This window comes from Anarrhichthys ocellatus, unplaced genomic scaffold, assembly GCF_004355925.1.
Source record: "Anarrhichthys ocellatus isolate YVR2014 unplaced genomic scaffold, GSC_Weel_1.0 scaffold14, whole genome shotgun sequence".
Taxonomy (NCBI): domain Eukaryota; kingdom Metazoa; phylum Chordata; class Actinopteri; order Perciformes; family Anarhichadidae; genus Anarrhichthys; species Anarrhichthys ocellatus.
Genome location: NW_022280044.1, coordinates 6271199 through 6285499, shown reverse-complemented (window position 1 = coordinate 6285499; position 14301 = coordinate 6271199). Strand labels below are relative to the sequence as shown.

Here is a 14301-nt window from a genome sequence, read left to right as displayed (position 1 = left end):
AAAATATATGGCTGTTGGTTGTCTATGATTACAGTATTTTACTGTAGGAACAGTAATACTGTGAAACACAGCATGTTAATGCAAAGGATTTAGGGAAATTATTCGACTGTAAATGCATTTGCAGTAACACTTTTTTTTTAAACCTTTTTGAAGATTTAACTCACGTATATTGTTTCTCATCTCTGCGTAGTGTACGTAGTGTGTTCCTATATTTAGTTGTAAAATAAATACATATGAACTGAAACGTAAGGATTGTAACTGTCTGTTCATATTCATCAACATGAATCCCATTACTCTATGACTGTATGAGTATAATTGTTAAACCTTGTTTTCATGGACGGCCGAATGGTGCGTCACTTTAAATGTTGCTGCCGTAAGATACTGTGGGGCGGCATTATCTGCTTTCCTTTCGTAAAGGAAGGTCCAGCACCTTCCCTTAGCAGTTTAGTGAATTCGTACAGCTCTCATCATGGCAGCCACTTAAATACTTCCGGGTCATTTCACTCAGTTAGGAACCTTCCGAAGCAAAAAGGACTATTTGACCCGAGGCCGAACCTAATTGAGTCTCAGTCCCGTGATTCTTTGCAGTGACATCGCCTTGCCCATCATCTATCCCCATTCGACTCTGCTTTCATCCCCTCGTGCTCGGGACCTGGGAATGTGGCAACATAGCAACAAAAAGCTGTCAGATGGGGAACAGACGTTGTTGTTGCAATGTCACCGTGTTCCCAGATCTCAGCTTCGGTGAGTACAATGTTACCATAACTGATAGCAATGATAGTCTAAAACTGTGGAAACAAGACCCAGGTTGTAAATCAGAATCCTCCTTTAAGCTCGAGGTTTGTACCAGATTTCCTCTGTTTCTGAATTCTATAAAACTCTGTTCAATATAATACTTTTAATTGCACATTGTAGACTAAAAAGGACTCTAGCCAACCAGCTCTTCAACCCATAAAGCACCCATAATTTAGACCAGCTGGAACAGCTTTCAGCAGTTCTACTCCTGCCTCATCTTTTGTATTCTGCCGACTCTAATCATGTCACCAGCACTAAACAAATGCAACTTAGACTATGTCTGAAGGAACGGACGGAAACACCACATCCTTGCAACCCAGGGCAGACTTCTTTGATCATTTCTAACCTTTCTTGCGCAGTGACACCACTGATTCACCAACAGCAAACAGACACACATTTTAATTTGTCTTCAAAGAGATACAGGAAAGAACAGTCTTTCATCATAGGAAAATAAGAAAAAGAGCCCGCAGAGCAGAGTTGCTGTACACAGACGCACTTTCTTGATGTCGCAAACAGAGACTGAACAGAGCTGTTATCGGGAAACGATGATCATCTGTCCGTCCGTGTGACGGCTTCAACATATCAGTTATCAGTTATTAACCTGTACAGAAACATGTTAGTGATTAAAAACAGTAAGGGTAGAGTGAACATTTAGAGGATATCTCATCAGAGGGGCTCAGAGTTGGAGCAAAACAAGGTAGGCAGATAAACATAAACGGATTGTCTTTTGCTGACTTAATGTCTTTTCTGGTCATGCTCTCGGCATCTACCAGGGAAACAAAGCCCCGCTCACATCAGCCACTTGTCCTTCTCCTTGTTGAAGTTCTCGGCCCACTGGCGCGTGAGCTCCAAGTAGTGGTCCGGCAGGTTAGGTTGGTAGTCTAGGTACAAACGGGTCACTGTTTTCTTGGGTACAGCCTTCTCTATCTGCGTGCCTTCATGCCATTGGTTAAAGGAAGTGATGGTGACGATTTCTGGTCTGACAGACAAAGCCACCTGCAGAGACGTGTCGTAGTAACGTCCGTTAACTCGGTTCCTGGTGTTATGGTTGTTCCACGGCCGAACAGCTGTGTCCACGTACCCTGGACCAACGCTGGGAATAAATAGAAGATTGTTTCCATCGCAGAACGCCTTGATGACGTTCCAGTTCTGGTGGGACGAGCCAAAGGAGAAGCCGTTGGAGGCAAAGTAGGTGTAGATGCCATCAAAGCCGCTGGCCAGGATGTCGTGTTTGTGGCGCTCTTCCACAATGAGGGCGACGAAGACGCCGTCGTAAGGTGTGCCCCTGATGCTGTGGGAGCCTTTGATTGTCAGGAGCTCCGCCCAGGACTCCGGTGGCATCAGGTAGGAGTCATAGATGTAAAACAGAGGCAGGACTCGCCCTGTGCTGGATCTGAATCTGTAGAAGGCGCCGTGCTCTCCATACCTGAGAAACACGAGAGAGGGAGAATTTCAACCTCTTGCAATATGCATGGAAAAACAATGTTTAACTACCAGTAACACATCATCAAATTAAGTGATGCTAAAATGTAGCACCTTTAACAAAGCTAAGATTGTCTAACATTCAGAAAATATTTATTCTTTACTTAAACCATCATTTCTTTTTCTGTCCCTCCACTTTTTGTGTTATTTCATACAGAAGGCCAACACAGTAGGTTTGCGAAAATTCTGGCAGCAAAATAAAGTCCAGAAATCAGATTCAACTGGAGGCTGGGCTTTGATTTGACTCCAGTCTCGTATCATTAACCTGGCATCGCTTGGACTCTTTGTTCTTGTTTCCACTCACAGCGTGAGATCATGAGCTTCTTTTGTTTGTTTTTTAATCAGACTACTACTGAATATATTATTGGATAAAACACCATCTAATTAGCTTCGCAGCCTTTCCCCATGTCTCCGTCTTAAAGCTAACATATTTTACACGTTGCTTGAGTTCTGGGAAAAGCTGAATACAAATGTTATGAGTCAGGACCACAGGGGAGACATCTATTTTTAACAACCTGTTCTTCAGCTTCCCTTCTCAGGCTTCACGTTTCACCACATGGCTAGACTTCCAACGTCAGATATGGAAATCAGAGCCGCACCCTTCGGTCAGTGAAAGGAAACACAACGGGCACAGAGGAGAGTGGAAGCATAGATAAACAACTCACTTGTCAATAATGTATTTGATGTTGTCATGCATGCTCTGGTCCGTCCGTCCTTTGTATGGCTGCATGTGAAAGGCCACCTGTGCAAACCACATGTGAATACAGATGTTAACAGAAAGATCATGAAAGCGCAACATCAACACACAAACACCTGAAAAATAAGGGGTTATGCAGTGAATTTCAAACTGAGCACTCAGTTGTTCTTTATTCCAGTGTATTATTTGTTTTGATGGACAGCCAATATGACTGCAACATTTAATTAGTTTGACCTATAGGCCTGTTGTGGTCGTCCCTGTTGCCGGTGTAACACAGTGTTCGGGCACTGAGAGGCGAAGTCTCAGCGAGAGACAAATAACTTCTTCATCCCGTTTGAATTGTGCCATGAATTACACACGTGGTGTTTGTCAATTTAAAAGATCCTTTTGCAAGTCGAGAAAGACGTGGTTTTGTCGTAGGTTTGCCGTGGTACCGTTTAGTTTTGTGCGAGAAACACTCAGTGAACTGCGTCTCTACCAGCACCAACACGGCTGAAAAAAAGTATTAAAAGAGTTGGGAAATCACAAAAATTCTGGCCATGTTGAGACCGCAGCTACACAAAAGTAGAGTCAGTCGGCTCCACGAGAGCTAGCTCATGGGATCGGCTCTACAAGGTTTTGGGTGTGCAGTCTTTCTCATTACGTATTTTACGTCAACAGTTTTACGTCAACTGTGACTTTCTTGACTTATAAAATTGTCTTTTTAATTGACAAACATCATATGTGTAATTCATGGCAAAATCCAAATGGGATCAAATAATTGTTTGCCTCTGGCTTTTGACTACCGCAGGTCATTTTTCTGAAGAAAGGGCCCATGGTGGTCCACCAGAAAGGGAGGGACTTATCAGCACCAATGTTCATCAAATAAAAAAGACTTTAATTAGTAATATGCTAATCGTGTTATGCAGAAAGTGTCGACTCCGTACAGCAGCAGAGTCGCAGCACAGAGTAACAGGAGTGACGAGAGTAAAGAGAGTCGAGAGAGAGGAGTTGGGAGTTTGTTTAGAAGCCATTGCTTGTTCACGAATGTTCACTGAACATAAAGCGGTAAAAGAACACATTTCTTTCTCATTCCTGATTCTTCTTTTATTCCACACGGGCATGATTGACAACATTTTGACCAAACGATCCTGGAGAAGACAATGATTGACAACTGTTTGACTACAAAGTAAATCATTAATGGTTGAAATGTTGTTCAATCATGTCAATATGGAAAGAATGAAGAACTGGGAACAAGAGAGATGGCAGTGTCTGGTGCGTTGGTTTCCTTTTGTTCTGATAATTATTGCCCAGCGCCTACAAAGACTTTATGGATGAGTGTGTGCCTCTGGATGATTGACAGGCATTAAATAGCCTTTAAACAGAGTTCACCTGCAGTCAAAATAAAACACTGTTTTAAGCTTTTGTGAAGTGTCACTATTTCAGGACTGACTCATTTGACATCTTATTAAGAACTGCTGCTTCTTTAGATTTGTATTATTCAAGGATTAAGGCTTTGTTCCGGCCCCGAAATCTAAAACATTTACAGCATTACTTTAAACAGTTCACAAATGACTTTAACTCTGTCACAACACATTGCTGTAAGGGCTTAAAGACACAACAAAACAACACATTCGTTGTTTCTCTCTGTTAATTGTTCAACTATCTTTTGTCATGTCCCAAAAAGTATTTTTCAGTTTCTTTCCAGCTAAATTTGAATACAAACAATCTTCCCCGTCAAAAACCTGGTGCCCACATTACCCACAATGCAACCCGGCTGCCACTTTTGGTTTGGGTAATACTGGCTGATATGGCCTTATTAAGAAACAAACAAAACAAAAATGCAACAAAATGACTTGGTAATGTTTAGGCAACAAGAGTACTTTCACACAGGACTCAAACAGCTGTCTGCTGGGTGAAGTTCATTTTAAACTAATTTGTGATACGTCAGAAGCAAACGTAATCCACGACAAAAAATGTTTCCCCCCGAAACCTAATCCACAATGTGGTTTTGTTGTATGGGAACGTAATTTTCGGGACACAGGGCTGCACCAATGGTGTAGAAATAATCGGCCTTTTGGAAAGGCACCTTGCTGTAAGAGTCATCAGTCATTAAAGAGAAAACAGGCGGTCAAACGGTGTCCTTTTTCTCTCGTACAAAGATAGGAGGAGACAGAAGAGGGAGCTAAGTTTAGCCCTGCAAGATGCTGAGGATCTCTTGATAAAGGAGCTGAGAGGAGGAGGAGAGAACAAGAGAAGCAGATGCTCACCATCCCCACAGGCGTGTTCCGTATTGTCGTCTCTGTCATCACATTTAGGTGAAACAGGATGACATCTACTCCACTGACCCAAGAGTCTCAGAAAGCCTTTTTAACTACTTCTCAGTAATAATTCAAGCTTCAGAGAGTATCTCTTTTTTTGAGATTCAAGTCATCCGGAGGGAATTTTAGTTCATGTACAGCTGAGATATAAAAAAGAAGTAAATGAAATAAAACCCTAAAACTGGAGGCATGAGCCTGATTTGACAGGAAACACTGTGTCATGTTCTTCCTGAGCTGAAAGCTGAGTGACTGATGGCCTCTGTCATCCAGGAACAACTGTGGTACGCTTGTTTGCTTCAGTCACAAAAGGGGGGGAAAAGGGTCAACTGCAGCTCAGCGAACACTAAAGCATTGACAGAGCCACAAACACTGAGCACACAACGCCCACTCCATCTTTCAAAAGAGGCTGCAAGGTCTTCCTAAACAGTTTCCATGGTAACGCGGCGGTGTTTGGCGAACAGGCTCGTGTTTGTCAGCCGTCTCGACCGGTTGGAAATCATGAAAGGCCAGCGAGGTAAGACGCCGCTCAATCTGTTCCTGGCGCGGCTGTATGAAACCACGGATGGATGCGGATGAAAAAGTGCTTTGTTTGCTCGGATCCCCCTCGAGTTGTGCGATGCCGACAGACTCTCGTATTTACATTCCAGGCCTCAGGTGTGTCGACGCTGCCGCGACACACAACCACTCCTGGAGTGTTTCGCCCGATGTTTGGCTTTTTCTTCGGATGATGACAAACACTAACCCGAGGCGATGATGTTATATCATCATGTGGGTGTGTGCGGCTGGAACCAAACCAGACTGAACCAAAACAGTAAAGTCGTGGCCCAAAAAAACGAAAACCCACAGGCCGATAATTCTCTTTTTGTTACGGAAAACAACACCTTTTCACATTGCACATAATCCGTTGACCCGCTGTTTACATCAAACATGTTGATCGGTGCAGCTTTTAATGTTTTTATTTGCGAGACTTGATGGTGATGAAAATAAAAGGAAGAAAGGGATGATCAGTTCATTCAAAATACTCAAATCCCATCTATGTTCTGACAAAACTGCAATTATCCTTAAAACAAGAGCGCTTCCTTTTTTTCGTGAGAGGTTTGTTGTAGTTAAAAGATGGTACTTTTCTGCTCTGGTTTTATTTGATCTCTGCTTGTTTTCTGCTATAGCACCCTAACATTTCACTGGGCAAACAGGGTCAATCTATGCTTAATTAGTGAGGATGGAGTGCTGGAGGGGATTATAGATCAGCCTGTGTCCTCCTGTCTCTCATATGTGCTGGTCTCAACGGATATCTGTGACACCGGTGGTCTGGTTCGGATATAAATAGGAACAACAGTGCCTCATCACCCCTCATTTCGCATTTGAATAATAACAGAGGATCTCCTCCTGTGTCAAAAGCACCGTAACAAACAACATATATGGCATGTGGGCAGAGAAAACACACACATGGCTGCTCACAAACACTGTGACTTCAGCCTGTGTTTTGTCAGCGGCAGCTCTGTTGCACTGAAACACTGGAGCATTAGCCCTCGGGTCAGCTGTGAGACACACACTGTTGTGTAAGTGCGACTGAGACAGAGAGAGACACAGTTCTCCGTCTAAGACTTCCATATAAGGAGCATTAAAGTAGACCGAGGGGAAGCTATTCTGTCCCCTTAATGCTGAATGCTGTGCTCAGCTTGTTTTGCCACCGCCATCTCAAGCACCTTCAGCATCTTAGGGCTTTACGGTATCAGACCCACGAAGTGCTAAAGACTTCGTTAGGTGGTGCTTTGAAAAAGACAATCTACCCTAAAGTACTTCAAATTTTAAAAACAGCTATTGGCTCGAATAGAAAGGCGTCTGAAAGCAGAACACTTTCATCTCTCTACAACCTCCATATTACTGTAAATGTCAGGTATTAAGGTCTGAGCATCACAAGTGGAGATGCCACTGGGCCCCACTGGTTAGGCACCCATTTCTTCACTGTCGGGAGCCTCGGTGGACCAGAATGCAATGCAGCTGCAAGACATGCTGCATTTTCAATAAAGGGCATGACACACTTTTTCTCAAGTGGAAACAAAATGCAGTTTTAAGGACCCGTCACACCAGCATTCAAAAGCAAAATCCAATCTTTTAAAGTTCAACTTTCATGATGAATGCTAAATACTCACATCTGCATTGTTGACCATTAGCAAATGCCTTAACTGTGCTGACTTTTGAGGCAACAAAGAGCTGGAGAATCCAAAACAGGGTCATAGCTATTAGCTGTGTTGCACCATGCACTTTTACATGACCTTGCTCTGCTGGAGTATAAACTGCAGACAGTAATGAAACAGGATTAAATGGATGAAACCCTCAAAAGTTTGAAATATACTTGTCACACTCGGTTAAAAAAACAAACAAACCTCAGCTTTAACATTTAACTGTCACTAGCAAGTCATTCATTCAGTAAATCATCAGAAAGGAAAAAAACATACCGGTTGTCTCACCAGTTACCTTGATGCTGTGCCTGTGGGCAGCGTCCATGACAGCGGGAACCAGGTCCTCGGTGGGCTCCCCGTGGTCGTCTGCCAACCCGGGGGGGTACCAGGACAACACCAGCACCCCTACAACACCACAGCATGGGGAGGAAGTCTGCTCTGAGTACAGCCAGGGAGGTTAAAGCACCGCTTTGTTGGGGGATTCAGGAACATGCTGGAAATGTCAACTTCTGGGATGTGGCGTTAAAAAGTAAATCATGACTTTCAGCCAGTGTTCCTCATTGATATTGACAAAAAAGTTTAATAAAATAACTGAAACTCACTATATTTTTTAGAGTTATTATTATGCAATATGATAAATTATGAAGAATGTATACAGTTCTGCTTGTATTTGAGAACTTTGGGGCGTCTAGGCAATAACCAAATCAACAATAAAAGCTATGGCAACTTTATTTAGACTATTGTTGATGAGTGAGTTGGGGCGTTGGGTGGACCGGCTATACAGCCCTGGAGGTCCACAAAAAGGGAAACATGTATAGAGCCATGCAGTGTTGCAAGAATTACCTGCTGCAGCCGCCTCTATCTGGGCCATGTGCGACTCCAGCACCGTTGGGTCCCTGGAGCTGTAGGGTCCCAGCTCAGGGTAAAAACTTGAGGCGATATCATCTGGAGGTGTGTGCTTTCCTTGGGCATGACTGGCAGCGATCTTTGGGTCCCAGTGCGGCACCAGCACATGATCCCAGTGGATGTACTTGTTGTCCATGCCGGGAGAGCCGTACCACAGGTAGTAGAATATTTGCACGTCGTAGAAAATGCTGTAATCTCGGTCCGACTTGGTGAAAACCACCTTAGTGTCACTGCTGCCCATGTGGAACTGGCCCGGCGACACCACCGCCGCCGCCGCCACCGCGTCTTTCACGTCCAGCCGCCTCCTGTCGGATCGCTCCTCGATGAAGTCCATGCCCGGGGCCAGGTCCGAGAAGCCGTCGCTGGGCTTCAGCGTCCTGAGCCCCATCATGGCCCCGAAAATGAAGAGCGTGAAGAGGAAAAGTGCCACGAGAGCTTTCCTACGGAGCCGAGTCATTGTCGCTGTCCGTGGTGCTGCAGACGAACAAGCCAGTAGCGCGGGTTTCCTTCCTCTCACCGCCAGCTACAGCTCACCAATGCAGTCATCGTGTTTCAGCAGGTAAAAATAAAAAGCGTTCAGTCACTGCAGAGGCTGGCGCATAATCGAGCCTGTTAAACGCACGACAAGCAACGCAATCTCATTTCACTTCCATCACCACGACCTGTAGGCATCTCGCACTATAACGCTTCAATACATCGCCCCCATGTTCGCCTTCTCACCGCCGCGATGCGCACCTCGGGTTTTATTTTGCTCCATCCTTTTCTCTTCCGAGATAAAAGTGAGAAATCGATATTTTTTTATTATCAGTCTACAGTTCCCTCTAAAGAAAACAGAAATGGTCACAATGGAGGATTCTGTAAAGCTCTAATAAAGCAAGTACCTTTGTATTCCGTCCAATGGCTTCTGTCTCTCATCTCTTCATGTTCATCCCATCTTCATCACAAGGGATCGCATCTGCGTCTTGTTTTTGTTTTTTTGTTTGTTCTGTTGCTGGAACCAGCCCCAGCATGGGAGGAACACTGTTATTACTGAATGTTCCTGTCAGACGAGACAGTGAAACATTTGTTTTTGTGGTGCGAAGCAAGGAGGGAGGGTGGGATTAACCCCAACCGTAAATACGGGTATGAGGGGTGATTAATGCCACAGGAGAAGCAGGAGGCGGAGCTCGTGCGTATCTGTTGGGATTCATCTCTTACGAGCATTTCTGTGTGGCCCACGAGAGCGTGTCAAAATGATACAAATGTCAGTATTAGTAGTACAGCAACCGAAACAACTGAATTGTAGCCTTTTAATACATGTATCAAGTGTTGAAAATGGGCGGGAGCAAATTCTATTACATTATAATCCGGTAAAACCATGGTTTTACTTGTCCACGTTATGAACAAAAAAAAGATTGGTAGTGCAGCCTCATATTTTATTCACTGCACAGAAGGTTACAGCTAAACATGCAAAATGTGAAATTTGCCTAAAGGGAAGCATACAAATCAGCATATGTCTCAGAACCTTGGGGTCTGTTTCCCCTGTATTCAGTACCCAAAATAACTTAATTAATTCAGGACACTTCTGAAGAAAGTACAAGGAGATAACAGATCCAGTGTGTTTTGATTTTCATACAATGATGAGACACTTAATGAGTCAAGACACTACAATGAGTAACAAGCTGTGACTTTGTTGTTAATGAAGCTTTTCTTTCACCTCTGTGACACTAAGGACCTCTCTCACAGATGCTCCTGTGACTTTGAGTAAACTACAACCATAACCTTAAGGACTTCAAATCCATTTTCTTCTTTTAGGCCTTTTCTATACAGCTATATATATATATATATATATATATATATATATATATATAATATATAGGCCATTTCATTATCTCATAGAAAGAAATACATCATGTACTTTTCTGTTATATGACAAAGAAACGCTGTGCTATTAAGCACTATATCAACTGGAGCGCAATCTCTGTCGACGCTGCAAAACATACCTTTAATTCATGTTTGTGTGGTGATCTAACGGCAGTCTTTCTTTGGATTATGTTTGAACCTTTTTTTTTTATTCTTGGGTGGTCTAGGAGAATACATGCTTAAGGTGACATCTAGTGGCAAAGATAAAGTAGTGCTTTCTATAACACTCGTGATTGTGGGTGTATTAGTCCCTGTGCACTACGGATGGCTATTATCTCCCAACAGTCTGTGAGAGTAGAGTATTATCCATGTCCACATGTCACCCATTTATCTAGAGATGAATAGATTACACAGGAAAGACACTGTGTTGCTCTGACATGGATGTTTTTTTGCATAAAGAAAAATCACTTATCAAATATAATAAAGTGAGAAAGATGAGAAAACAGTCACCCACACAGTCCCAGCCATCAATCTCGCGGCTTTGCAATTTATACAGGACAATTAAGTGGTCCATTGTGTATATATCAACAGGCACAGTCTATCCTTTAAATCAATTGAGTTATAAGTTGAATTACATATGACACAACCATCATTTCTAAAAGGAATAGGTTGTGAAAAGAGGTTGACCACGAATTAATATATACTTTATGTTACCCCTTGTCTTAACCCTTATGTTTCCTTGTGTTCCCCACTGCTCACACATCTTCCATGACCCCGTTTTTCCTCTGTGCGTGTGTGTGTGTGTGTTCTCTCTCACTGGTTCATGGGTCCCTGCTCAACCTACACGGCTGCCATCAATCTGCTCGTCAGCTCTCTGCTCACCTGGCTGCAATCAACACATCAACTCCTACAGATCTACCCCGACACCTCTCCCATTCCGGGCCATACTGTTGCTTCTACACGACTGTGGTAGTCAGCTGCTTCTGGCTTCTCCACTCTTTCTGAGTAACTGCCTTTTCTCTTGTGCTTCAGGTTCACCTCGTTTAACCTCGGCCTGCCCACGTCACTCTCCCTCTTCCAGCCTGGTCTGCACTCCTTCACCGTCCCCCATTGATTACCTAAATAAATCTTCTCGCCTTCACCAATCTGTAGTCTGTGTATGGCGTCATTGTTCATCAGCACAATGACATCTGATAATATCATTTCATTTATTACTGTAATAATTGGTGGTTGTCACCATGAAGTTAAGAGATTGGTTTGCCATTATCTTTTCCAATTAATCTATGCTTAATCCATATCCGTGCTTAAATAACATATATACATTTCACATGGCCACTATACCTACAGAATATGCAATTTATTTTTTTATGTATCTTTTATCTTTTTGTAGAAATAAGAGAATATGACAGTGAGCCACTCCAAGGTGTCCTATAGATTTGCATGGCTAATTGTCCATTATCAATAATCAGCTTCATGCCAAATCTTTCAAAGGAAATTCAATGGCTTCAGGCATTTATCAACAATGGTTCTTTCCTAAAAATGTAAATGATTTATCCTGTGAAGACTTTGTCGTTCGGCATAACATTGCAGAAATGTCCCAAAAGGAAGCGTTTGTTTTGTTGGTGGAGCCGTTAGTGCTGAAACTAACCTAACTACCCGTTGTGTGACGAAGGCTATTTATGAGGATTTGCATGTATTGTCATCTCATGCATGGCCCTGTCACCATACGCTTTTATGAACCTTTTGCATCAAACACTAATAATGGAGCTTTCTTTATTTTCCCCTCAACGTAATGTAAAATATTCACCCTCCTTGAGATATTCTATACTTTTCTTATTGTCACAAAAAAATAAAACACAAATAAGAACAAAGACTTGTTTGTGTACCCAAATCCTGATATATCTAATTCCTCAGTGCCATAGAGCTCCATTATTGTCCTAAAACTATTAAAATCACATTAATAAGCCACACTGTTGCACTGAACATGTTCTTTCATCACCATGAACACACACACACACACACTGTAGTTTACTTCCCACACACACCGTCCTGCTGCAGCAAATGTGGATTAATCCACCGCTGAAAATAGTCCACAGCAAATGCAGTATTTCCTCAAAATGTTCCTTTTTTTCCTTTAAGTTTTAAGTGTATGATAAAAAAACAAATTGACATTGGTGCCATCTGGTGGTGTCAGAAGGGACACTGAAAGAGAGAACGCATGTTCCCTCAGATCTGAGATAAATGAGCTGACAGCAACACATAGACTGCACACATTTCCATCAGAATTGTTTGAATTTATGCCATCGGTCATTTGAAATATGCTGTAAACACATAAAAATCACACACATTGTAGCATTGCAAATGTCCTCCACATTGACATATGATGAAAATGAATCTGTTTTCTGTTTCACTTGATAGTAGATTCAACCAAAGTAACAATGCCCCTAAAAAAATCTGGTCATACTCCTTTAACGGACAGGTTCATTTGTCAAAGAAGGCTTCAGCCTGTCATTGCTGCCCCGAGGTGGCCCGCGGCAGCCTCTCCTACCTAGAGGCTCGTTGTGGGAGGGATATCTGTCACAACATGGCAGCACGTTACAGATTTGTTATCGATCAGGTTTATTGATTGATTTCCCTCTGGAGGTGGGGTGAAAGGTGAGCTGACAGGCTTCCCGTGGGGCTGCTGCTTATTTCCCCCCTCTGCAACACACAGGGGCTCACACAGTCATTTAAATCCTACAGCATTACATTCACAGCATAAATACTGCAGAGTCTTAGCCGTACTTTTATATGTATTCAAATACTTTCACTGTCTGTTAGTGAGAGGCAACTTTGTGTGTGTGTGTGTGTGTGTGTTGATTCAGCGATGGCTGTTGAACAAGCGCGTGCCAAGGCTTTGTTCCCACAAGCCCCTCTGGGTGACCCCGGTCACCTTAGGGTGGCCTGTTTTGTGGTGCAGCAGCCGCTGGGCCTTTCCATTTCCATGGCGACTTTCAGAGCGCCTCTGGACTATTAGGCTAACGCATGAATGGAGGTAGTCATTTGTTTTCATCAGGCAACACCTCGCACACACGCAAAATGTGCAGAGACAATAAGATGCATTTCTTTCCACAGGAAAGTCAGAAAAACTGCCGACTTCAGCTCATTATCGCTTCACATATTTAATTCCTGATGTGTGTGTACGTGTGTGTGGGTGTGTGTGCGTGTCATTAATATTAATATTAATTATTAATGAATGTGGGGGAATGACTCCAATGGGCCACCGTATGTTTTTCAAGAAACTTGTAACAGGTGGATGTGAATCACCTCAGCGGAGACAATGCAAGAAGCTTCATTTCATCAGCAACAAATCCATCCGGATCATCTAGAGAACATTCAGGACCAAAGTTTCCTCGAAGATGGCAGCCGGGTGACAAATATGTCGAATACTTCACTACACTCATTTGTCTGTGTATTTGAGAACCCTCTTTAAAACTCCTTATATTGAAAGCTCTAAAACTACATTCATGTAGTACATGACTTCTTAATCTAAATATGAATTTGAAACATGAATATTTCACTAATTCATCAATGATCAATGATCAATTTAAAGTGTTATTTGGGGTTCTCAAAAGGCCCAAAATAAAACCCTTAAAATGTAGCTGACTTTAATTGATACATGACTTCCCACTAAATTTACAGAAGAAATGTGTTATTCAAGGTATTTATGTATTTATTAAGGCTTTTTTAATGGGCTTCCCGCAGGAATTCACGTATTTTTTAAGGATTAGGAACCCCTTTAGATTTACAAAAATAGCATTAAAAAAACCTAAAAACCATTCCTCAAAAATAAAAAATAAAAGATTCCCAAATAAGGTCCAAATTCAGTTACGCAATCAATGCATAATTCAATGGCTGCCAATATATTACGGGTGTTTAATGGATTATCTGCACGGTTTAAGGTTTTCTTTAAAAACACCTTCAAATTGACAAAAGTCACCCCTGAATTTTCACCAGCTGTAAAAGAACGCATGGCTTTCATTTTAGTTATAAAATGCCCTTAAAACTTAAAATATTACAATCCATTAATGTATTCATTCATCACAGTATATTATTA

At 42.4% G+C, this 14301-nt stretch overlaps 1 protein-coding gene across 1 annotated transcript; it reads right to left on the bottom strand.

Moving 5' to 3' along the window:
- Positions 1–1179: 1179 nt before the first annotated feature.
- Positions 1180–9458, bottom strand: maneal (mannosidase endo-alpha like). Its single transcript, XM_031854349.1, has 4 exons — positions 8301–9458; positions 7753–7862; positions 2943–3019; positions 1180–2221 (listed from the first exon to the last, which is right to left on the bottom strand). The coding sequence occupies exons 1-4, from the start codon at positions 8818–8820 to the stop codon at positions 1585–1587; spliced, it is 1344 nt and encodes a 447-aa protein (XP_031710209.1). The 5' UTR covers positions 8821–9458; the 3' UTR covers positions 1180–1584.
- Between the last annotated feature and the right edge of the window lie 4843 nt (positions 9459–14301).